General features: G+C 48.3%; 1 protein-coding gene and 1 long non-coding RNA gene across 3 annotated transcripts in view; one reads left to right on the plus strand and one right to left on the minus strand.

Annotated features, from left to right (window-relative positions):
- Nucleotides 1-15,758, plus strand: part of LOC105740612 — a 45,752-nt gene extending 29,994 nt beyond the window's left edge. The window contains exon 3 of the long non-coding RNA XR_001116683.2: nucleotides 15,529-15,758. This is a non-coding gene — a long non-coding RNA (uncharacterized LOC105740612). The remainder of the gene's footprint in view (nucleotides 1-15,528) is intronic.
- The window catches only part of DLGAP2 (DLG associated protein 2), a 921,880-nt gene that overhangs the window by 112,835 nt on the left and 783,826 nt on the right, over nucleotides 1-25,219 (minus strand). For both annotated transcript variants that reach the window (XM_030812421.1, XM_003271382.4), the window contains one exon: nucleotides 15,373-15,584. In XM_030812421.1, coding sequence (XP_030668281.1) covers nucleotides 15,373-15,584 — 212 coding nt within the window. The remainder of the gene's footprint in view (nucleotides 1-15,372; nucleotides 15,585-25,219) is intronic.

The following is a 25,219-nucleotide window of genomic DNA, read 5'->3' on the forward strand; positions in this document are numbered from 1 at the left end:
ATGCAGGCAGGGGCTAGAGCTAACACATCCCTGTGGGCGGCCTCTGGAAACGGGGGCTGACCTCAGCTGACAGCAAGGATATGGGGCTTCAGTCCTGCAACTGTAACACCTTGATGTGCAAGAAAACCACTCCCCACGCAGAGCCCCGGGAAGGAGGGCAGGCTGCCGACACCTCAGCCTTAGCCCAGAGAGACCCACGCAGAGCCCGGGAAGGAGGGTAGGTTGCCGACACCTCAGCCTTAGCCCAGAGAGACCTGTGTTGGCTCATAACCTGCAGGACTTGGCTGAGGACAGACGTCCTGTTTTAAGCCACTAAGTTTGTGGCAGTTTGTATGATAGCAACAGAAAACTAACAAAATATTTGGGAGAAAAAAGGAAATTGTACAGTAATGCATGCAGTGGGACCTCATGTTTATTGTAAAATACGTCCATATGTGTACATTTTTATACACACAAGAAAGTGTCTGGACAGGATAAAATCATGGGCAGTGGATACCCCGGCAATGGACGTGCCAGAGACAGAGTGACACTCCACTTCACATAATCACGTATTCTGTTAGCTCTTTACAACGAGTCCTAATTTTACAGTTTAAGCATCAGTTTAATAACTCATTCAATGAATGGACTGCCAGTGTGCTGAGAGGCTGGCTACAGTACTGCCCAGGCACTGCCCATGGCTGGGTGGTAGGGGCACAGGTCCGCCAGGTTTCCCAGACACGCATCTCTAGGGATGTCTCCCTGTAGTGAGCTCGCTAAGCTGCATTTCTTGTTTGCACCTGCAATGGCATAGTTGGCTTAAAAAAAAAAGCTTACGTCTTCTGTGGATTATGTGTTCCGAAGTCGCAGTTCTCCATAAAAGGGCTGGATGGTAAAAGACAGCACTCACTGCAGCCCCCTGAGCTGACAGCCCTAAGGAGTATTTTTTTTTTCTTTCTCGCTCTGTTGCCCAGGCTGGAGTGCAGTGGTGCAATCTCAGCTCACTGCAACCTCTGCCTCCCAGATTCAAGCAATTCTCCTGCCTCAGCCTCCTGGGTAGCTGGGATTATAGGCACGCGCCAACATGTCTAATTTTTTGTATTTTTAGTAGAGATAGGGTTTCGCCATGTTGGCCAGGCTGGTCTCGAACTTCTGACCTCAAGTGATCTGCCTACCTTGGCCTCCCAAAGTTCTGGGATTACAGGTATGAGCCCTCATTCATAGGCAGGAGTATTAATGAACGAAGCAGGCCCCAGTCTTAGGAACTTCCCTCTTAACTAAGGTCTTCATGAAAACAATATCAGTTGTAGCAGGCTAAAAACTAGATGTTAAAGTAAAATATGAAAAAGAATAGAAAAGAATAAGTAAAGTACAAAATTTAAAAATGGAAGTTTTTAATTTGTCTTTCATTTTACTTAAGTTTTTGATTTAACTTTAAGGACATTTTTTCTAATAGAAAAAAGTTAGAATAAGACTAGAGTTGGTATGCACAAGAAAAAAGAAACGAGGTAAAAAGTGAAGAATTTACTAGAGAAACAAAGAAATCCAAGAAGAGATGTAAGGTAAGATACTGGAAACAGCACGAAACAGGTGGCTGGATAATGTCCCGCTGCCCTTCTTCACGGCTGCCTGTTGGGTCCGGCGGGTGTGGGGTGAGCTGCTTCCCCGATGGGCAGAGACCCCCAGGAGCAAGAGCCAAGAGCCAAGAGCCATTCGAATCCCCAGGTCTTCACCTCAAGCCCAGATGCCTGCGCCTCTGACAAGAGACATAATCAGGGACCTGGGAACCCCTAGGGCTGGACCGATCAGAGTGCAAATGCTCTCTCTGCATGTGCTGGCAACGGTTGCAACAGAGGCTGGACCAGAATCTCCCCTCCACTACGCTCCAGCTGAAACTAAAAATGAAGAGCCTGCAGCCCACGGTGGTGGAGGAGACTGTGAGAGAGGATGTCTCCTCCCCAGAAGCATATGGCTTCCTATTAACCGAAGAACTGCAGGTTGCAGATGTGTGGCACGCACGAGGAGGCTGGCGTCTGCTCCCGTTTTGACTAACAGAACCTAAAGGAGCTTAAGAAATCAGGTGAATGTGAATCAGCTTTACACACATCTTTTAAATTGATTATCTTTATGTTCAGGCTCTAAACAGGATTACTTTATCGGCGTCGCTAATAGCAGTTCATTTATTAAGTTGATTATCAATAATCCCTGACAAGTGAGTCATAAGATGTTGGTTTTATCCATTCATCCAGTATCTGCGGAGCACGTATAATGCCTCACAGTGAAGGCGCAATGAAAATGATAAGTGAGACAGCTCTTGCTTTCAAAGGCTATAGGGACTCTCGGAAGAGCAAACAGGCGTGTGGTAGAGACAAGGACGAGCAGTGAGGAAAAGTGCTGCAGGGGACCTGACTCCAGGGAGGCTTCCTGGAGGTGGCAATCAGAGCTGGGCATGGAAGGATGACCGGCAGCAAGGAGGAGACGGTCAACAGCAGACTTCAAGTCAGAGGAGAGAGGAGGAAGAAAACTGTCAGGGGCACAAGGCTTTCCGGGGGCAGATCACGAAGGATCTGCACTGGGACGTGGCAAACCCCCGCAACCAGCGCGTGGAGGGTCTCAAACAGAAAGCTGAGACGTGAGATCAGCCTTTGAGGTGAGAGGCAGGACTTGGAGCTGGTGGCCGACAGGTACTAGGAGCTGAGTGGTCTGAAGGAAAGTGTCAGAGCCCAGATACCAAATGGAGTCTCAGCATCAGGAAACGCAAAAACATCAGGATTGCTGGGCTTAGGAACACAGGAAGCGGCTCTGAAGGATCTTTCATTTTTCTAGATGGATTCTGCAAAAACTGTGATTTCTTTGAAAGGCTTCTTACTCAGATGTCAGCCTGACTCTGCAAGGTCTCAAAACCAGCCCTGACGCTCCCTGCCTACGGAGGCACAGCCACCCGCCACGGGCCAGTGGACACTACGAGATCCCCAGGCCAGGCACCCAGCTTGCCAGCATGGTGGTGGTACGCTGTGTGGAGCAAAAGGTGATCCCAGGGCAGGCTGATGGGCCAGAGGAATATCTGAGCCCGTCTTCTGAGCTCTTCTCAGATGCGTCCACCAATAGCTGGTGCTCTCTTGGTTACTCATTTCATCACCTCACCCAACCCACGGCAGCTGGGAGGGAGAGGAGGCTTGGAGCCATTTCATGACTTAAATAGCCCACTCATAAATATATCCCAAAAAGGAAGTGTCAGGAGGCTGAGGTGTGCCCCTTCTCTTCCTGTACAAGAAGACAGTTTATTTCTTACCTTGGAGAAATGGCTTCACAGGATTCCGTTTTAACCTCCACGATCTATTGTTTCGTAACACTCACTTTTGGCAGCTCTGGTTCAGATGCTGAGTGGGTCAGTGCGTCTCACTTTCTGCATGGCTGTAAGAATTTTCGCAAATGCATGGTCATGCAGCCACCACCACAACCGAGACATGCAGCCCTTCCTCTCCCTGCAGTTCTAATTTCCTGCTGCCCTCTTCTCTCAGAGCCATGCTTAAAGAACTTCCTTTCTTGGGAGGCCGAGGCGGGAGGGCCATTTCAGGTCAGGAGTTCGAGACCAGTCTGGCCAACATGGTGAAACTTTGTCGCTACTAAAAATACAAAATACAAAAATTAGTCGGGTGTGGTGGTGCACACTTGTAATCCCAGCTGCTCGGGAGGCTGAGGCAGGAGAATTGCTTGAAGCCAGGAGAAGGAGGTTGCAGTGAGCTGAGATTGTGCCACCACACTCCAGCCTGGGTGACGGAGCGAAACTCCGTCTTGGGGGAAAAAAAAAGAACGAATTTCATTTCATATTTCTTGCAGTACTGATCTGCTAGCAATGAATTTCCCCAGCTTTTTCTTTTTTTTCCTAAGGATGTCTTTTTTCATTTTGATTTATGAAAGATATTTTCTCTCAGTCTAGAATTCTGGGCTAATGTCTTTTCTTTTCCTATTTTAAATACGCCACTTTATGATGTTCTGGCCAGAATCATTTATGATGAAAAGTGTGCTGTAATTCTTTATTCTTCTGTATACAATGGTCTTTAATTTTCTTGCTTTTTTTTTTTTTATAGGTTTTATCTGTATCCTTCACTTGTGGTAGTTTTGACTATTTGGTGTTGTGTGTGTGTGTGTGTGTGAGTTTAGTTTTGTCTGTATCCTTCACTTCTGGTAGTTTGACTGTGGTGTGTGTGTGTGTGGAGTTTTGTCTGTATCCTTCACTTCTGGTAGTTTGCCTGTGGTGTGTAGATGTGTGTGGGGTTTTGTTTCCAGTGTCGATCTGTCTTGAGATTTTCTCGGATTCTTCAGTCTGTGAAGTGACGTATCTCGTTAATGTTAAAACCTCCCTGCATTAGTGCTCCCCATGTTTCTTCTGTTTTGCTCTCCGTTCCTCTTTCTGGCTGGGATTCGGGTTCTGTGTGAGAACATTTGAGAGCTGTCCGCAGGTCTCGGATGCTCTTTTCTGCCTTTCGGTTCCCACGCTTTTTCTCCGAGCCTCCGCTGGGTAATTTCCGTGCACCTATCTTCAAGGTCACTGATTTCTTCGTTATGTCGAGCCTACTGACGACTCATCAGCAAAATTCTTTATTTCTGAAACCATGAATCCCATCTGTGGTGTTTCCCTCTGCCTCTTTCTTAGAGTTCTCCTCTCTCCACTGCTTCCCATTTAGCCAGGCCCACCGTGCTGCTGCTTGATCACATAACCATAGTTACTTTCACGCTTTCTCTGAGAGTTTGAAGGAACATCCATGCCACTTCTGAATCTTCTCTTGATTGCCCTGTGTCTTGAGAAGGAGCTTTAATTTTACTGTGTCTCCTAAGTTTTGATGAAATCTTGGTCATCGTGTACAGAACAGTGGGAATGGAGGTCAATGGTATCAGTGCTGGGAAACGGACAGGGCTCTTACTCGATCAGGCCTTCTGTGGAGATGTTGAGACCATCAGGTCAGGTGCAGAGCTGCCTGAATTGGGCTGCCCTAGGGCTACCTGCGCCGCAGCACACACTTTACCTCCTCCAGAGCAGCCTTTTGCTGAGGGTAGTAGCAGGGCATCGGCGGGGAGTGGTTTCCTTAGGGCCCCCACATCACCCAAACCAACCCCTCACGATAGGCACTTAGGCAATTTACCATGTCATACAACGATATGTAACACAATAGTGAACGTGGCTGTATTTTTTACGTCTTTGCATGCTTCTCAGGAATTTCTCTAGAATAAACTTTCAGATTTTCAGTTTTAACTGGCATGCTCTCCAGCAGTTTTAGTTATTGACAAGGTAGATGCATAGTCTTTGCTTGGCCTTTATTCATTTTTGCACTGCACCATTCATTTTTTTCTTTATTGATTTGTAAGGCACTCTTTATATATTAAAAATATAAACATTTGTTACTTACATTGAAAAACTCAGGTTTTTATTATGATTTTACTTTGGCGATATTATTTTTAGTTTGCTTGTTGGCTTTTATCATAAATAAGTTCTTAATTTCATGAATTTAAAGTGGTATCTTTATAATTCCGCCTCATGGAATCATGCCCAGATACCTCCTCTCCACCACCAGAGTATAGAATACTCAAATACATATGTGTCTATACATATGTACACATATCTGTGTGTGTATATGTATGATTTTTATGCTTACATATTTAATCCATCAGAATTTATCTTTATATATGATATGAAGTATCTTTGAAATAAGCCCTTTTTTCTTCATAAATTTAACGTGCTACCTTCACTAGAGAATGACTCAGAAATATTCCAAATTATTAGAGCTTTGACTTTTTAATTGAACTAAGCAGAAAAAAAAGCAAAGGCCTCCAGATGAAATTATTTGGTCTACATTTCATCACAATCAGAATTGAATTGGTTATTCAAGTATTTCAAATGTTAATATATAAGCAAGTCCAGTATCTCAAACACTAATACATAAGCTAATTTAGAAATGCAGTAAATTGGATTCAGTAGGACTTGGAATTTGCATTTCAATTAGTTGATAATAATTCTAAGTGGTGCTCTGCACGTGGGCAGGGTCTGACCCACAGACGGGGCCATCAGCCCTGGGGATCCCACCTTCCTGACTGGGGACACAAGGCCGACAACTTGTACACCAGGGCATGAGACAGGTGGGACAGGATTTCTGCTTGTTTTTATTTTTATTTTTGAGAGCAAAAGGCCTTCTATTATTGTGCACTATGTTAGAGAACATAGCAGGGTATAAGTGAAAGCGCTTATATATATACATAATTAGGATGTGCATATTAAGTGATTAATGAGAAGACTGATTTTTTCTCAATTTTACAGCAGGAAGATAAGATGGTTTTTAACAGAATAATTCTGGCATTGTTCCAAGAGGTGGAACATTTTGAAGCAGAATTCCTGCAGTCTTTGCCGAAGGAGTGCTATGCTCTGTGGTTTAGAAGGAGGGCTGATAACAGCCAATTAAAGACTCAACCTTCTTCCAGTCCCATACCAGGCAGTCAAAAAAGAACTGCTGACGCAGTCCATCTCACGGGACAGCGCAGTCAACGCAGGTGCCCAGAGCCTCCCGGGGCCTTGGTGTGCCTGATAACTTCGGGGTAAGAACCTGAACCCATAACTATCAAATTAAAATTAAGTACAATTAGTAAGTCGATCTTCCCATAACATCTGCATTCTTAACTATTGTTCAGGTGAAGAGAAGTTGCTCATGCACACCAAGAGGGGAATAAAATCCTCATGGGGAAAAGCGAACATTCACTCTCATTTTTATCATTTCAATCGCTCGGAAACGTAAAAGATTTTGTCAATCGGCTCCTGCTGGGAAGCTCTTTGGTGGAAAAAGGAGAAAAACACCAGTGCACTGTATCCAATTACTTTCAATTCTGTTTAAAATACAATTATAGAATCACCAATTTTGTTTAAAGCAGCCTTTGGGTATAAAATAAACTTAGGATAAGGGTGTCTATGTAATTTACCAGCAAAACGTCATCAGATTACATTAATGCAGATTTCCACACCTTGCCTCCGGCAGCTATGAGCACTCGCGCTGGTGCCAGTGGCACCTCGGAGGCACCAGGCGGGACTCAGGACCTGCGGAGCCGAGGGCAGGATGAGGAGGAAGGTCAGTGCTGACCATGCTGAGTGCCGCCTGTTCCCCAGCATGCCGTGTGCCCCCGTGGGAATCTGACGTTGCTGCTCCTTCCTGGGTCCTGCAGACTCCTCTCACTCCCCTGACCCCAGGCTGCTCTCGACACCTGTCCCTGCTGCAGCGACACCAGGCTGCAGCCCCCAGCAGGGATGCCTTTCCTCTTCCACTTCTCACAATAAACGTCTCGTTGGAAGTCCTGTGGCATTTACTTGCTTTATTTTTTTTTTTGTTTTGAGAGAGAGTCTAATTCTATGGCCCAGGCTAGAGTGCAATGACACGATATTGGCTCACTGCAACCTCCGCCTCCTGGGTTCAAGTGATTCTCCTGCCTCAACCTCTTGAGTAGCTGGGATTACAGGCATGTGACACTACACCAGCTAATTTTTATATTTTTAGTAGAGATGGGGTTTTGCCATGTTGGCCAGGCTGATCTCGAACTCCTGACGTCAGGTGATCTCCCCGCCTTGGCCTCCCAAAGCGCTGGGATTATAGGCATGAGCCACTGCGCCCAGCCCCTTAAAAAATTTTTATCATATATTGACAAAGTATGTGTATTTATGGGGTTAAAAAGTGTGTTGTGATTTTAAATACAATGTAGAAAAATTAAGTGAATTACCATAGCTATCAGCTCAAATATTTAACATTTTTTGTGAGGAGAACATTAGAAATTCACTCAGTGATACTGAAATGTGCAGTACTCAAATACTTGCAGTATTCAGCACGCTATTGATCTAAAAACATGAAGAATATCCTCCTGTCTTGGTTACTGCAGCCTTGTAGTATAGTTTGAAGTCAGGTAGCGTGATGCCTCCAGCTTTGTTCTTTTGGCTTAGGATTGTCTTGGCAATGCGGGCTCTTTTTTGGTTTCATATGAACTTCAAAGTAGTTTTTTCCAATTCTGTGAAGAAAGTCATTGGTAGCTTGATGGGGATGGCACTGAATCTATAAATTATCTTGTACTGGTACCAAAACAGAGATATAGACCAATGGAACAGAACAGAGCCCTCAGAAATAATACCACACATCTACAACCATCTGATCTTTGACGCACCTGACAACAACAAGAAATGGGGAAAGGATTCCCTATTTAATAAATGGTGCTGGGAAAACTGGCTAGCCATATGTAGAAAGCTGAAACTGGATCCCTTCCTTACACCTTATACAAAAATTAATTCAAGATGGATTAAAGACTTAAATGTTAGGCCTAAAACCATAAAAATCCTAGAAGAAAACCGAGGCAATACCATTCAGGACACAGGTGTGGGCAAGGACTTCATGTCTAAAACACCAAAAGCAATGGCAACAAAAGCCAAAATTGACAAATGGGATCTAATTAAACTAAAGAGCTTCTGCACAGCAAAAGAAACTACCATCAGTGTGAACAGGCAACCTACAGACTGGGATAAAATTTTTGCAACCTACTCATCTGAAAAAGGACTAACATCCAGAATCTACAAAGAACTCAAACAAATTTACAAGAAAAATACAAACAACCCCATCAAAAAGTGGGCGAAGGATATGAACAGACACATCTCAAAAGATGACATTTATGCAGCCAAAAGACACATGAAGAAATGCTCATCAACACTGGCCATCAGAGAAATGCAAATCAAAACCACAATGAGATACCATCTCACACCAGTTAGAATGGCGATCATTAAAAAGTCAGGAAACAACAGGTACTGGAGAGGATGTGGAGAAATAGGAACACTTTTACACTGCTGGTGGGACTGTAAACTAGTGCAATGATTGTGGAAGTCAGTGTGGCGATTCCTCAAGGATCTGGAACTAGAAATACCACTTGACCCAGCCATCCCATTACTGGGTATATACCCAAAGGATTATAAATCATGCTGCTATAAAGACACATGCACACGTATGTTTTTTGCGGCACTATTCACAACAGCAGAGACTTGGAACCAACCGAAATATCCAACAACGATAGACTGGATTAAGAAAATGTGGCACATATACACCATGGAATACTATGCAGCCATGAAAAACGACAAGTTCATGTCCTTTGTAGGGACATGCATGAAGCTGGAAACCATCATTCTCAGCAAACTTTCACAAGAACAAAAAACCAAACACCACATGTTCTCACTCATCGGTGGGAATTGAACAATGAGAACTCATGGACACAGGAAGGGGAACATCACACACCAGGGCCTGTTGTGGGGTGGGGGGAGGGGGGAGGGAAAGCATTAGGAGATATACCTAATGTAAATGACGACTTAATGGGTGCAGCACACCAACATGGCACATGTATACATACGTAACACACCTACACGTTGTGCACATGTACCCTAGAACTTAGAGTATAACAAAAAAGAAAGAATATCCTCCTGTCTCACGGAGGCTGGTTCTTTCGACCCTCAACTCTCCATATTCCTGCACCCCCAGCTTCTGTAACGTCCATTCCACTCTCTGTACCTGTGAGTTCCATTGTTTTAGGTCCTGTGTTTAGGTGGGGATTTGTGGTGTTTGTTTTTCTGTATTTTGGCTTACTTCATGTAACCTAGTGCCCTCCGCTTCCATTCATGTCTGCCTTCCCACGTTTGCCACAGCACTGCTCACAATCACCAAGTCACAGAGTCAACCTCTGTCACCAAAGGGTGAGTGGATGAAAATGCAGTAGACATGGTGTGGAATACTAGTCACTCCTAAAGAGGAAGAAACTCTGTCGTCTGTGATGATTTTTTGTATTGTTCATAGTTTCTTGTTGTGCGTTATTACGACCTAACATTGCATTTCTCCCCCGCTTGCCTCTGTCTCTGTGTTGTGAGTGTGTGTGCACGTGATTGTTTGTAGAAGCTACTCAGTCACTAGCAGGAAGCCCAGCAGTGGATTCCAAATACAATTCTTAGGTGAAGAAACATCTTCAAGAGAGACTCATTAGCTATTCTCTCAGTGCTTGCAAAGTCTCGTAAGTCACGTATTTATGCAGAGTGAGATTCCTGTCACATGTACGTTCATGGGTTTCCTTTCTTGGGACTGGAATGACCAGGTTGAACAATACACAATTTCTGCTTTTGAATATTTGCTAAATATTGCCAGTTTAATGTAGGTCAACCAAGTTTATCAACTCAGCACAGTAAAGGTGCTTAGCTCAGCCTAAGTGGAAGCTTTTATTTGCAGTAACACATTATTTGGGTCATAATAAAATGGAAATGTCAACTAACTGTTTAATAAATGCGCTTGCTCAATAGTATTGAGGCTATGGTGGGAAGGCCACGTACGGGACTCATCACCAAGGGAGGTGACTCATCACCAAGGGAGGTGACTCATCACCAAGGGAGGTGACTCATCACCGAGGGGAGATTCTGCTGCCTCCGGGGGCAGGGGGCAGCATGGTTTAGCCACGTAAAACCGAGAGACCTAGAGTTGACTTCCGGTGGTGTGACTCGCTGAGACACGGCTCTTTATCTCTAAGGCTTGGGTCATGGTGTCTGCTTCAGCACAGTTACCAGAGTGGTGAGGGCGGGGATGGTTATTGGTCTTGGTGTACTAGAAGTCCTGTAATTATTGCCGGTGCTATGCCTAGTTCATCGCTCTCCTGTCTCACGTTACCCCGACATACGCTAAAATCTGGTGACACAGAACGTGTTTCCATTTTCTGATCACACTTGAGTGATTCAACGGAGTTGGCATTCAACATGAAATAATGTTATTATAAAATATTATTTCCCTCTCTCGTAAATATGCTGTCTTTGGGAACTTGGTCCTACTCTGTGCAGGGCTGATGCTCTCCTACCCACCGCTTACCCTAATGCTCTAGGGTGGACCCTTCAATGCAAATGTGAGTCTGCAGGGAGACAAGCCCGGAGGTCCAGGAATGGGTTAGGAGTCCTAAAGTGAGGAGAGCACCTCACTTTACACTTGTAAGTTACCTACGCCACTTATGACTACGCACTAAAGTGCACCGGGTCTCCTAGATTCTAAGGGGTGGGCTCACACTTTCTGTAAAGGCCCAGATGTGAGTATTCTAGGGTCTGCTGGCTGTCGGGGTGCCTCACACCTGCTCAGCCCTGTCTGAAGCTGGGAGGCACCCACAGCAACATGGTGACCAGCAAGCGGGCCACATTCCAATAAAACTTTATTCACAAAACAGGCCCTTGGCAGGCCCTTGCTTGCCAGCATCTGGACTGAAAGCTCCATTCTCTGGCATTAGTTTATCTGCATTTGGGCACTTGAATAGCACGTGATGTTTCCTGCATACTTCCCGAATAAACGAGCTGTTATTATTGATGATTAAATATAACTTAAGCAAGAACACGTTCCCCAAGCTGTGAACCCCGTGGATGGTAGTCAGGGGTCTAAAGGACTTTTCTCTCAGACACTCTTCACCCTTTCTGTCTTCTCCATCTCATCAGATGCCCCCACAGTTCACCCCTCTCTCCTCACCATCTTATCAGATGCTCCTCCAGTTCACCCTCTCCTCTCCATCTCATCAGATGCCCCCACAGTTCACCCTCTCTCCTCTCCATCCCAGCAGACGCCCCCACAGTTCACCCTCTCTCCTCTCCATCTCATCAGACACCCCCACAGTTCACCCTCTCTCTCCATCCCAGATGCCCCCACAGTTCACCCTCTCTCCTCTCCATCTCATCAGACACCCCCACAGTTCACCCTCTCTCCTCTCCATCCCAGCAGATGCCCCACAGTTCACCCTCTCTCCTCTCCATCCCAGCAGATACCCCCACAGTTCACCCTCTCTCCTCTCCATCTCATCAGATGCCCCCACAGTTCACCCTCTCTCCTCTCCATCCCAGCAGACGTGTCCTCTCTTCATCCTTCTCTCCTCTCCATTCCAGCAGACGCCCCCACAGCCAGCTTCTTGGGCATTACAGCGTCTGCACCCGCATTGTGGTGAACATGTGAAATCCAACCAAACCTTCTCAAAGCTTAGGTGGGAATGATCAATTCAGAAATCAATTTTAAAACTAAGATAAATGAGGAATTGGATTAGGAGAACATGTTTGGGATATGAATATTCACCTGCTACATGTTAAAAATGCAGATATTTAAATGTGCCCAGATGGAAAGAGCCCCTAGAAGTGATCGTTACCAAAGGGCTGTGCGTAACAGGATGCAGAGACGACATCACGGTGCCAGCCACAGTCATAGGTGGTGCTGGGCGTTCACGTGGGTGAAACCCAAGTCGTTCCCAGCACAGTTAACCTGACTCTGGAGGCCAGCAGAATGAAGACGGCACATGGATGTGTACGTGTCTCCCCGGTCTTGTCTTTCCTGTTTCATCTGAGGTCCCTGTGATGTGCTTCTGATGTCTCCACTGTTAAAATCCTTCAAGGGAATTTTGTCCACACTCACTACAACTTAGCATGCCATTGTTTCCTGGAAACACCGGGTTACAGAGTGGCAACTATGGGAATTCTCCCAGTCCTGGCCATTTTCTTCCTTTCTCTCCTCTCCCCGCAATATCTACCCTGGCCTCTGCCACTGCCCTCCAAAGAGCAGTGCCATGGGGTGAAGATCTACCCTGGCCTCAGCCACTGCCCTCCACAGAGCAGTGCCATGGGGTGAAGATCTACTCTGCCCTCCACAGAGCAGTGCCATGGGGTGAAGGCCACGGGGCTTGGGGCTGAGCTACTTTCAGCCTAGAGCCTTGGTGGCTTGTGCAGCCTCCAGCACCTCATTTCCCTGAGTCATGTTTCTGTCCATAAAACAGGCATCATGAGAGCTTCCCTGAGTTAGGTAGCTGAGTCTCGGCAATGTCATTTAAAATGGAAATAAATGAACTACATTGGAATCCATAAAACGTAAAGGAATATAAGATAAACTAAGATGCGAATAGGCAACAGCAAAAATGTGTTGATACCTCCTGGTAACATAACTTTTTTTTTTGCAGAAACTTTCATTACATTAACCCCCAAAGAGTGACTCAGACGAGTTTCGAGGACTTTCAACTTAGCAGGTTCCCGGCAGGCAGGCCGCTGTCCAGACCCATCACACAGCTGCTTCCTCTGCTCTGTTATCTACACCACGGCGTCAGATTTAGGGAAAAAGAATGATTGGGGCACGTATAAATTGAGTTTGGCAGAATGCCTGACATGTGTTGGACTCATCAATGGAATGATAAATCCTGGATAAATGGAAGGATGGACCCAACTGTTGCACCATCTCTGCTGAGTGGACAGTGGCACGGGGGCCACAGGCAGGGTGGATTTGCGTTTAGAACAGGAGTAACTTAGGCAGCACGTCTCACGCATTTTCCCCACATCTGATCAGATCTGAGGCTGTGGAAAGCTTTCTGGTCAGGTGTTAAGGGCTGTTGGTGGGCGAACTCCCAGAGGGTTTCCCACTTGGGCAGGGAAGGGTCTGGCCAGTGTTTAGGTGATGCTGCCAGGGGGCCTCAGGCTCACATCCCTCTGCTGGCTTTTCGAAGAATTTCAACTACATTGGGTGATGGCGTGAGTTTTGCCAGTGTGAAGTTCTGAGAGAGTCCTCTGTACACCGTTAGTACTGGAGCCTTGTACAGGACTCTGGACCAGTCCCTGATGTGAAGAAAGGAATGAGACACCATCTCTGCCACTGAAGAATGAGGTGATAATGATCCTGGGGGACCCGCAGCAGTGATGGTGAATGAGTGGAAGAAGGAACCCGTCAACATGAAAATGCCGTTCGTAATTCTTAAAACACTTAGTCCCTGCCCATGGTCTGAAAAGGCTTTTTTTTTTCATGCTTTGCTTTCAAATGTATAGAATCATGAAGTGAATCACAAACGTTTAAAGTGGGAAGTTATCAATGGCTGTTTACCCGGGGGTCCAAAACCCCAGGACTGAGGCTGGCCTTGGAGCCCTGGACCCACAAAGCATAGCTTCTGCATGTGTGTGCTTTTCCCCTGGAAGAGGTTTCAGATGATTCATAATTCTCCCAAGGTGTTTAAGTGCCGCCAAATACAAGGCGGGTGAGAGCTGACATCCAGTCCAATCCTTCACTTTCCTCCTGGAGCAGATGGGTCAGACAACTTGGCTCTGCTCCCAGCTCCGTCCAGCTCCCCAACCCCTGCCTGGTAATCGTGTTTCCTGGTTGTTTCCTGGCTTACAAACACCTGCTCCCCATTTCCTTCCAACAAGTCTAAGAGCTTCCACAGGGCAAGACTCTGGCTTTGTTCTCAGCCACTTGTCCCACAAGCTGGCACTGACCACCCTCTGTGGAGGGACAGGAAATGGATGGGCCTCGGCCAGGCGGACATGTGGCCCGGTCTCAGGGCATGACTTGTCTGGCATTCCGATACTATAGCTCTTGAATTTAGTTGAACTAGGCAACAATGATAGAGTTCAGATTTGTGAAGTTGTAATTTGTAAGATTTGGTTTCAATTTAAAATTTCACTTTTTCATCTTGTAAGCGATGAACAACTGGATGTATTGGAAGAGGTTATATGGTCACTGGCTCATCACTGGGTGCACCCGGCGTGGATAGAGACGATACAGGGAGGGTCCTGTGGCCCAGGGCTCCCTGTCTGACAGGTAGGTCATAATAAATAACTCTTATGTGACACTGGCCAAGGCTGAGAAGCAGTTCCGCCCTGGCTATCCACTTGCCCAGGACCTCACAGCCAGCCGCAGAAGGCAGGGGTAGCTTCCAGGCAGTTCTTGGCATTACCACCCAAACTAACTGGTGGGACTCAAGATACACAGCAGCGCGGCTGTTGAGAGTAACGGTCGTATTTTCACGGTTCATAGGAATTGCTGATTTCCCAAAGAGTTTTATCTGTCCATATTTTCAAAATTAAATTAATAACAAATTTTGAGCAAATATGTAAAGTGTACGGTATTATATTTATAAAGCTAGTCCACTTCCTCCCTCCTCTACAAAAAATGTGTTGCCTAGAAATGCACTTATAAATTTATAGTCAACAACAAAATTCCCTGTTAATGAGTTTTACTCACAAAGACATTCAAACACGCACACATTCATACAAACAGAGACCTGTGCTTGTCCTGAGGATAATCTGAATGACCAGAAAGATACGATGGCTCACGTTGGCTTTAAAATTTGACCAGGAAGTTGCCCAAGCATACTTCCTTAATTATTATGTAATTAATAAATAACAAAAGCTCTGGTTGTTCTTTAAAAAAATACTTGAAAATTGACAGCCATGGCTCTAATATTTTCAGCTTGGGAATTGGGTTTGAATGGATGGCACTCAGCTCACGGTGAAGTGGTTTTGGAGAGGGAGCTCGCAGACAGTGGGAAAGTGCTTGGAGCGGGAAGGCAGCTGGTCTCACTTACGTCTGGTGCTCTCCAAGCGGTCTCTGTCCAATGGACTTCAGCAGTGGCTCTGGTAGGATGGCCGACTTTGGTGACGTCTTGGGGCTGGAGTCTGACTCTCCACTCTCCTCGTCCCCCATGGCTTTAATGTAACTCCCGCTTCTCATTCTCCTGCAGGGAATCTCCTCATCTTTGCCACCGGTGGGGTACCCTCCCCACTCATCCTGAGGCACCTGGGAGCAGACAGACACGAAACACGCGTCAGCTTTGTCACTGAGAACGGCGGCATCAGCTCCTCTCTGGAAACAAATCCTCTACAATTCCGTAAAGATAGAGCTCTTTATGGTCATTTATCAGTTAAAGTCACACGCATAAAAATGCATACCCTAAAAGGATATGAATATAAAAATGTGGGTTTTTCTTCATTATAAGTGACAGGTAAACACTATGGATAAAGTAACAACATGTGAGAAAAGTAAGAGAAGAAGGGACACTTGCAATCTCAGCAGCTGGGACAAAGCACTGGCTAATATTTAGTTTTATTTCCCTCTGGTATAAGAGGAAGTTTTGAAACTTGAGAAACTGAACAGAGAAGAAAAGGAAGAAAAAAAAGAAAACAAGGAGAAAATGCCTATCTTATTATATATTTACATCTTAATTGCAAGCAAATAAAAGAGGACGGTTTTAACTCTGGAAGCCAAGTTCTATCATACATGCAAATTCTCAGTACTCACAATTGCAAAAGGATCTTGCCCAGCCACATCACATGCCACCTGACATACCACCAAGCACCTGTGCATGGAATATGCCTGCCTGTTACAGAACTCAGCACCCTTTCATGTTATATATCTGTGTGGTACACAGCTGATCACCTGTGCGTGTGATATATCTGCCTGGTACAGAGCTGAGCACTCATGCATGTTATATGTCTGCCTGGTGCAGACCTGAGCAACCATGAATGTTATAAATCTGTGTGGCAGAGAACTCAGCACCCATTCATGTTAAATATCTGTGTGGTACAGAACTGAGCACCTGCCTGTGCATGCTATATATCTGTGTGGTACAGAGCTGAGCACCCATGCATGTTACATGTCTGCCTGGTGCAGACCTGAGCAACCATGAATACTACATATCTGTGTGGTACGGAACTCAGCACCCGCCTGTGCATGCTATATATCTGTGTGGTACAGAGCTGACCACCTGTGCATGCTATATGTCTGCCTGGTACGGAGCTGAGCAACCGTGCATGTTATGTGTCTGCCTGGTGCAGACTTGAGCAACCATGAATGTTATGTATCTGTGTGGTATAGAACTCAGCACCCATGCATATTATATATCTGCATGGTACCAAACTCAGCAACTGTGCATGTTATACATCTGCCTGGCACAGAGGTGAGCACCTATGCCTGTTATATACCTGCCTGGCACAGAAATGGGCCCATGTACCTGCTATATATCTGCCTTGCACAGAGCTGAGAGCCCATACATATAACCCCCCTGTGCTATGTATCTGACTGGTCGAGAACGGAACCTACGTGCATTTTATATCTCACCCACAACGGCCCCACAGGCTGCCTGCTGTGTGTTTGTGTTAAGTGTCTCTCTGAGGGGAGGGTAAACCACGAAGATGACAGTGCGGGCCAATATTCCGTTTCCATCAACCATCTGTGAAACTGGAAACCCAACGTGGCCATGAGCAAAAAGTCTTGGAACTGGAACACAACGGTTTGCGCTGTGGGAGCTGCTCTGTGCAGCTCAGGACCTGGTTTCTTTTCCCTACGGTTCATTAGCTTTGAACAGCTCCCCAGAGGCTCTGGATAAAGTTCACTCCATAGGTCAAATTCACGTTTACAAAGGCAAAAGAACACAGCATGCAGTCGCTGAGTGTAGAGAACTCCAAAGCTTTCCACAGCAACGAGATCATCACCCACAGTCTGTAGCCAAGGAACTAACACAGTATGTTCTTCATGTTGGAGAAGAGAATCTCCCCAAATGCTGTTTACAGAGAAAGAAAATAAAACATTTCCGTATTTAAAAAGTCTTCAGACAGGGTATTTTCTCCCCTGCTGTAAAATACTTAGATACTGAGGTATATTCTTTATATCACCGTGAAAGGAACCTGCTATCTTTCCAGGGTCCATATCGCGTGTGAGCCGATCCATAGCGCTACCAGCAGGGATCTGCGTGGCTGGTGGTAAAGGCAGGTCTTTTGGCTGAAGGCCCCCGTATTCATTCCTAAATGCCATGCCGCACCAGCGCTCTGGCAGATCTGACATCTTCCACATTGCAGCCCAGGACAGGAGCCAAGGAAGAGGGAAAGGCATGTTCATTTCTGTCACTCACATATCCTGGACTTCCAGCCTGGACGAGCAGGAGCTCCCCTTACCATGGACCCAGTGTGGCAAGGAGTCCTGAACACCACGCAGTCCCACAGTAACAAGGCGCAGACACCCCAACACACAGTCCCGCAGTAACAAGGTGCAGACACCCCAACACCACGCAGTCCCGCAGTAACAAGGCGCAGACACCCCAACACCACGCAGTCCCGCAGTAACAAGGCGCAGACACCTCAACACACAGTCCCGCAGTAACAGGGCGCAGACACCCCAACACACAGTCCCGCAGTAACAAGGTGCAGACACCCCAACATACAGTCCCGCGGCAACAAGGCGCGGACACCCGAACACCGCAGTCCCGCAGACCCCTGTGGGTCACGGTGCAGGTGGATCACAGCTGTCGCACCCCTAGCGTGGCCCAGACACACGGCAGCAAGCAGTGACACCCCAGCACCACGCACACTAGAAGATCCGGATGCTGTGATGAGGAGAGGGTTTGACAGGATGCAAAGTTCTAGATTCTCCTTCCACCCAGATTCCAAGAGGCCAAAAGGCTCAGGACAAGGATCCTGAACTGTGACCGTGAGCTGGACAGGCGGCATCTGTGGTCCTCTCCAGCTGGGTTCTTCTAAAGCCTTTATGACCTGGTGCCTTGTGCCCAGGTCTGCACAGGTTCAAAGAGGAATACAGACCACGCTGAAAGGGAACTGGAGGTATTGTATGCATCTGTTCTCATCCTGCTAATAAAAGCATGCCGGAGACTGGGCAATTTATAAAGGAAAGAGGTTTAACTGACTCACAGTTCCACATGGCTGGGGAGGCCTCACAGTCATGGCAGAAGGTGAATGCGGAACAAAGTCACGTCTTACATGGCAACAGGCCAGAGTGTGTGTGCAGGGGAACTCCCTTTATAAAACCATCAGATCTCATGAGACTTAGTCACTATCATGAAAACAGCACAGGAAAGACCCGCCCCCATGATTCAATCACCTCCTACCGGGTCCCTCTCATGACACATGAGGATTATGGGAGCTGCCACTCAAAACGAGATTTTGGCAGGGACACAAACCATATCAGGTACTAATGACCTGGTCAAGGTAAAAGTCCCACAGATGACACCACAGAGCTGCAGAGCTGTAGGTCAGGTAAGAGAGAGGCCTGGGGCCTCAGCCACAGCACGTTCTCTCAGCAAGAAATCGGCAATTAAGAAAACAGGTGTACATTTGCCCATGTTTTGTTCAAATTTTGTCCATGTGAATTTCGGTTTCACATTTCCTGACAGTGAGGAAGTGTGAGCACTGGAAAAAGATGACTAAGGAAGAATAAAGAATTCACAACTTTGGGGATTTGACAATTCTTATCTCCGTGTCTTCAGGCCAGGTGGTGGGCAGTGAAGCGCCCAGTCTTTCTGGAGATGACTGGAGGCCTTCGGACTGGTCATGTCCTTGGACCGGGCAACTTTCCCTCCATGAAGGTTCCCCAAGATGATGCAGCACAGGGCCAGGGACTGGGGAATTGTTAATCAGGGAAAAAGGAGAACGACGACAATACTGTGTCGCAGCGGATGGCTCACAATATTTATTAAAACCACAGGACAGATGCTACCCAGCTATCAAAAATAATATTGCACAACGTGTATTTAGCGATGAAAAGATGCTCAGGAGACGAAAAGCAATTTTTAAAGCACTTGATGCTTTTTATGCCTTTTAAAGATGTAACTGTGTTATGTGCAGAAACGGCCAGAAGATGTAAAACAGGGACCGTCACTAGAAAATGAGGGTTACAGGCTTTTCAATGACTTTTCTTTATATTTTTAAATTGTCTACACTAACCCTATATGACTTTTGTAATAAACACTCTTATTTTTAATTTAAGAAAAGCCACAGTCCTCAATGACATTACAATTCGGTACAGGAGATGGACATGAAATGAGTGATAGCATCATAAGGGTGGAGAAGCCAGTGTGGAGGGGACACGTGTTGAAGGTCACTGTTGGCCGACGGGAGGGGCCAGGATCAGGGCAGGTCCTGGGGTGAGGTCCAGGTTTCCTTTTGTCTGAGCTGGACCAGCAGAAGGTGCAGGCAGAGGCGACGGGGCAGAGGGAGGCCCGGCCACTCAGTTCCTGGGCATGGGGGAGCTGGTGCTGCCACTCTCCTGGGAACGTGTGAAAAGCTGAGCTCAGGAAGGGAGGCTGAGGCTGGCTGGCGGCAGATGGAAGAGCAGCTCATCTGCCATCAAAGAAGAGATTCACTTTGGCAGGTTTATGGAATTTTTTTTTGTGTGTGAATTAAAAACATGTTTCCATAAAAAACAAAGTAAAGTTTTTTTTTCAGCAGCCTGCAAATTAACTAACAAATGAGACCAGCTTGTATGTTTCTGTTTCTGATTTAAGAGGCCAATTTCACAGTCTTTGACATAAGAAATTTCAATACAGAAAGAATGTCAACCAGAGTCAATTTCAAAGCATGAATTCAAGTACCAAATCCCCATTCCAAAGCATATGTCTGGAGACTATCAAAAGAACAGAAGAGCAATACTAAAATGCCAGCCTGCCTCAGCAAACAAATCTCTCTCCGTTATGTTACAGCATTCGAACCCTGCAGCCCTCAGCCCAGGGTGGCCAAGTGCACGCTCTGAAACCCAAATGGCTTTATGGCCTTCAGTGAAGGAATGAATAAATTTCTTTTCACGACAGCTACCAGACTCTGCAAATCCAGTTTGCAGTACTTGCTGCATTTAACGGCAATCAATTACCCTAATTACCTCCTCGCACCTAGTGATGGGTGATGTTCATAATTTCTAACAAAAAGGCATTTTCATAAGGGTGACATCAGCATACATTTCGACGTCTCCTGTTACTTGCTTTAGGGATAGTTCAACACTGCACAAACTGGAATATCCTTTTTTTCTTCCAAGCTGCAATGCCCAGGTGAAAGCGGCCACGATTCTATCATCATATTCTCTTTGAGGCACTGGAACTGAGGAAGAACATTATCGTCCATTGCTGTGCGTTCCAGCAGGGAAATGTCTTCTGCATTCCTCCAAGCCTTGTGTGTGTGTGTGTGTGTGTGTGTGTGTGTATGTGTGTATGTGTAATGTACGTGTATGTGTATGTGTGTGCGCAGGTGTATGAGTGTGCATGCATGCCTATGTGTGTATGTGTGTGTATGTGTAATGTGCATATATGTGTATGTGTGTGCGCAGGTGTATGGGTGTGCATGCATACCTATGTGTGTATGTGTGTTTATGTGTGCATGTGTAAGTTGCATATACGTGTGTGTGTGCAGCTATATGGGTGTGCATGCATGCCTATGTGCATATGTGTGTGCATGTGTGTATGTGTCTCCCTCCTTCCGGGAGACTATGGCAAAGGCTCCTGCCCACACTTCCCTCCTCCCCTGACTCCTGACCCATAGGTACGTCCCCCTGGGGTGTGGCCTCACCCTCCTCTGGGGCTGTGAGTTGTGAACTGTCTTTCCTATGGCCATCTCCAAACCTGTGGGCCACACTACGGCTGAGGCTACAAAACCCCCATCTAACCCGCCTGCGACTGTGCACACGTGACTGGGCCCCTTGGCCCTGTCCAGCTCCTCTTGCCCTCATGCTTGGAATGGAAGCCACGGGCTCATGGACACCAGGAGGCCACCAACAGAGGCGCTGCATGCCCGGCATGACCCCACCCACACGGGAGCCCCCAGGATGCGTGGATGCCACACTCACCCCTCCAGGACCAAGGTGCCCGCTCCAAACTGCCGGGAGGCGCTGGCCAATGGCTGAGTCTCTCTAGGGTGTGCCCTCAGCCCCTAAGCGGGAGAAAGTTGCCTTCCCCACACCCCTCCCTGGGAAGAACACACAGGTTATGGCCAGAATTGTTCCCCCAAATTCCTATGTTGAACCCTAACCCTTGAGACCTCAGAATGTGATTATCTGGAGATGGGACATTCACAGAGGTGAAGAAGGTAAAATGAGGTCACCAGGGTGGGCACTGATCCTGTCTGCCTGGTGTCCTCCTAAGAAGGGGAGATGAGGTCAGAGACAGGCAGGGAGGGGGCAACCCTGTGGGGAAATGGGGAGAGGATGGCGTCTGCGCTGCCAGGAGAGGCTCAGCAGGAGCTGGCCTTGGGACTCCACGGTCTTGGGTGCCAGCCACCAGGACCCTGCGGAATGAATGTGCCTTCAGACGCCCCCGGGTGTGGATGCCCATCATGGCACCCGAGCTGACTCATGCACCACCCAGGCTGGCGGCATGAAGGCAGGACGGCCACTCCTTGCCTCTGTGCGGGGACCCCTGAATTCACACAGCACCCGAGTTCTCTCAGAATCGGCTGAGACCCCTCCCTGCTGCTCACCCCTGCCCTCTGCCCCATCCTGTGTCCTCGCCCCTGAGTCACCATCTCCTTGTTGAGAGGACACCCATGGCCATCGGCACGTCCATCTTACCAGAGGCTCTTTCCAGGACCCTGAGGGAAGTCAGGCAAGCACAGTCATAGCCACTTATTTCCATGGAAAGCCCCTATTGCGAGCCCCCGGCTGCACAGCTTGGGAGAAGATTCCACATGTCTGTCGTGTTCTAAACCTCACGCTCTTTGAATGACACCAGCGGCTCCCAAAACGGTAATTCTGCCCCCAGGGGACATTTGGTGACATCTGGAGACGTGTTTGGTTGTCACTAAATGGGGGTGCTTCTGGCAGGTAGTGGGTGGAGCCCAGAAATGCTGCTCAACATCCCCCAGTGCATAAGACGGACCCCACAAGCGTCTCCCAGCCCCCACCCCGCCATGCTGAGCTTGAGAAATGCTGGGTGCACGGCTGCCGCCGCGCGGGGTGTACACCTCAACGGAAGAGATCTTCGTGATGCTGCTCAAATCCACTCTGGTGTTCCTACAGCCATTTAGCTTGGGCGGGAAGTCTTTCCTTTCCTGTTTGTTTGTTGTGGTTTTTCCTCTGAGCCACTGGAACCAAGTCAGAGTTAGGTTTAGAGCTCAGCTGCCCACTTCATTTTCTTAGAGACAAACTTGATTCCATTTCACTCCTTAACACCAAGACAGACAAGGGATGACTTAAATCGTAGTTCACCGGCCTGAGCTCCAATAGCTCCTAGGCCTGCTGCACTTTGGGCTGGGTCGGCCCTTCCAGGATCATTCACGGACCAGCCCTGCATGTGGACCACCAAGTCCGAGGCAGGAGACACTGACTCAGTGGGGACAGAGAACCCTGGGGCATCCACTGCCCTAGGAAAGAGAGAACAGAGCCGGACTCCACCCAGCTGTACACCCACAGGAGCAGACCCCTTAGCTGCGCTGGGAGGGAGAGGTCAGAGCCAAACCCCATCCACCTGCACTCCTGCAGGAGCAGGCCCTCAGCTGCCCTGGGAGGGAGAGGACAGAGCCGGACCCCACCTACCTGCACTCCTGCAGGAACAGGCCCTCAGCTGTCCTGGGTGGGAGAGGACAGAGCCGGACCCCACCTACCTGCACTCCTGCAGGAGCAGAGCCTCAGCTGTCCTGGGTGGGAGGGGACAGAGTAGGACCCCACCTACCTGCACACCCACAGAAGCAGAGCCTCAGCTGCCCTGGGAGGGAGAGGACAGAGCCGGACCCCACCTACCTGCACTCCTGCAGGAGCAGGCCCTCAGCTGTCCTGGGTGGGAGGGGACAGAGTAGGACCCCACCTACCTGCACCCCACAGACCTCAGCTGCCCTGGAGGGAGAGGACAGAGCCGGACCCCACCTACCTGCACTCCTGCAGGAGCAGAGCCTCAGCTGCCCTGGGAGGGAGAGGACAGAGCCGGACCCCACCTACCTGCACTCCTGCAGGAGCAGAGCCTCAGCTGCCCTGGGGGGAGGACAGAGCCGGACCCCACCTACCTGCACTCCCGCAGGCAGAGCCTCAGCTGCCCTGGAGGAGAGGACAGAGCCGGACCCCACCTACCTGCACTCCTGCAGGAGCAGAGCCTCAGCTGCCCTGGAGGGAGAGGACAGAGCCGGACCCCACCTACCTGCACTCCTGCAGGAGCAGAGCCTCAGCTGTCCTGGAGGGAGAGGACAGAGCCGACCCCACCTACCTGCACTCCTGCAGGAGCAGAGCCTCAGCTGCCCTGGGAGGGAGAGGACAGAGCCGGACCCCACCTACCTGCACTCCTGCAGGAGCAGAGCCTCAGCTGCCCTGGGAGGGAGAGGACAGAGCCGGACCCCACCTACCTGCACTCCTGCAGGAGCAGAGCCTCAGCTGCCAAGTTGAGGGCACCGTACCCAGAACAAGGTGACCACTCGGTGGCCCTCGTGGCGTAAATGCAGATGGTTCCTCAGGGTCTTAGATCATAGAATCCAAGGACCCAGTCACAGGTCACAGGGTTTCTGCACCCAGTCACCACGAGGTCTCTGCATCCACGACCATCTTGAGTTACACGCAGGCCATGTCATTCTCCCCTCATAAACCTGCATAAAACAGCGCATGTACCCACCCAGTGTTCCATGTTCACATGAGTTATGATTTCCACTGTGCTTTTCGGAACACTATCTTGAATCTCACCACACACTGAGGCGTGCAGGATTGAAGAGGCACAAAGATTTACCAGACACAAGGCTGGCCAATAACCCAAAACCAGACACCCTTCAACATCCATCAGCATTTCAGCAAACATTGCTGGAATTTCTGTCATGGGGATAAGAATGTGGTGGGTCCTAAGATGACGTCACTGAGATGTGACACAGCCCAGTGATCTCCCTGCCTGCCCGGCACCAAGCTGCTCCTAGTGATGACATGCCAAGTCCCAGGACAACTTGGGGGGGGATGGGAGGAGTCCAGCCGGGGAGAAAGTGAGAGGCTCGAAGGCACAGGTCCAGCTCCCGCACTCCTGCAGACGCTGCCTGATTATACAAACAGGCTCGGTGAGCGCCAGTGAGATCCTGCCAAGCCCTGTGTGACGTTTCTCAAGGTGGGAGAGGATTCTGTGGCAGCCGGGGCCGGGGGGAAGGGGTGGCCCAGAGGCAGGGCAGTTGTGGAGGAGCCCCTCACAACACAGGCTTTGCAGTCAGGAAATGGTGTGGCCTGGGCCACAGGACAGGGAACACAGAGTGTTGGGGGTAGGCACACATGGCTCCTGGTGCTGGAAGCGGAGGCCACTGCTTTGTCTAAAGGAGGCATATTAGGACTCACAGCGGACGGATGGGGCAGCTGATGGCCGGGTGTCAGTGGAGGACAGATCCAGACCAGAAACTGCGGAAGGAGTGCAGGGTTGTGCGTCTGCGTCCAGAGCGGCTTAAAAGGGGATGAGAAGCTCCTCCCGGCCCTGCCGTTCCACTAGGGGATTGGAAGTGAGGTGTGGCCACACCCCAACTCTCCTATCCATTCACGGCCCAAGACCTATACCACGAGCCACTTAAAACAAAAGCCCTCCTTTCAAATTGCAAACGTGCATTAGAGTGGAGCACAGCCAGGCTGGCCAGTTCTTCCATTCTGCTGAGCACTGCTATTGCTAAGGACAGGAACCAACCACAGCAATCTCCTTTCTCACTCTTTTGCCTCCAAAA

Source organism: Nomascus leucogenys, chromosome 4 (assembly GCF_006542625.1).
Source record: "Nomascus leucogenys isolate Asia chromosome 4, Asia_NLE_v1, whole genome shotgun sequence".
NCBI classification, from domain to species: Eukaryota; Metazoa; Chordata; class Mammalia; order Primates; family Hylobatidae; genus Nomascus; species Nomascus leucogenys.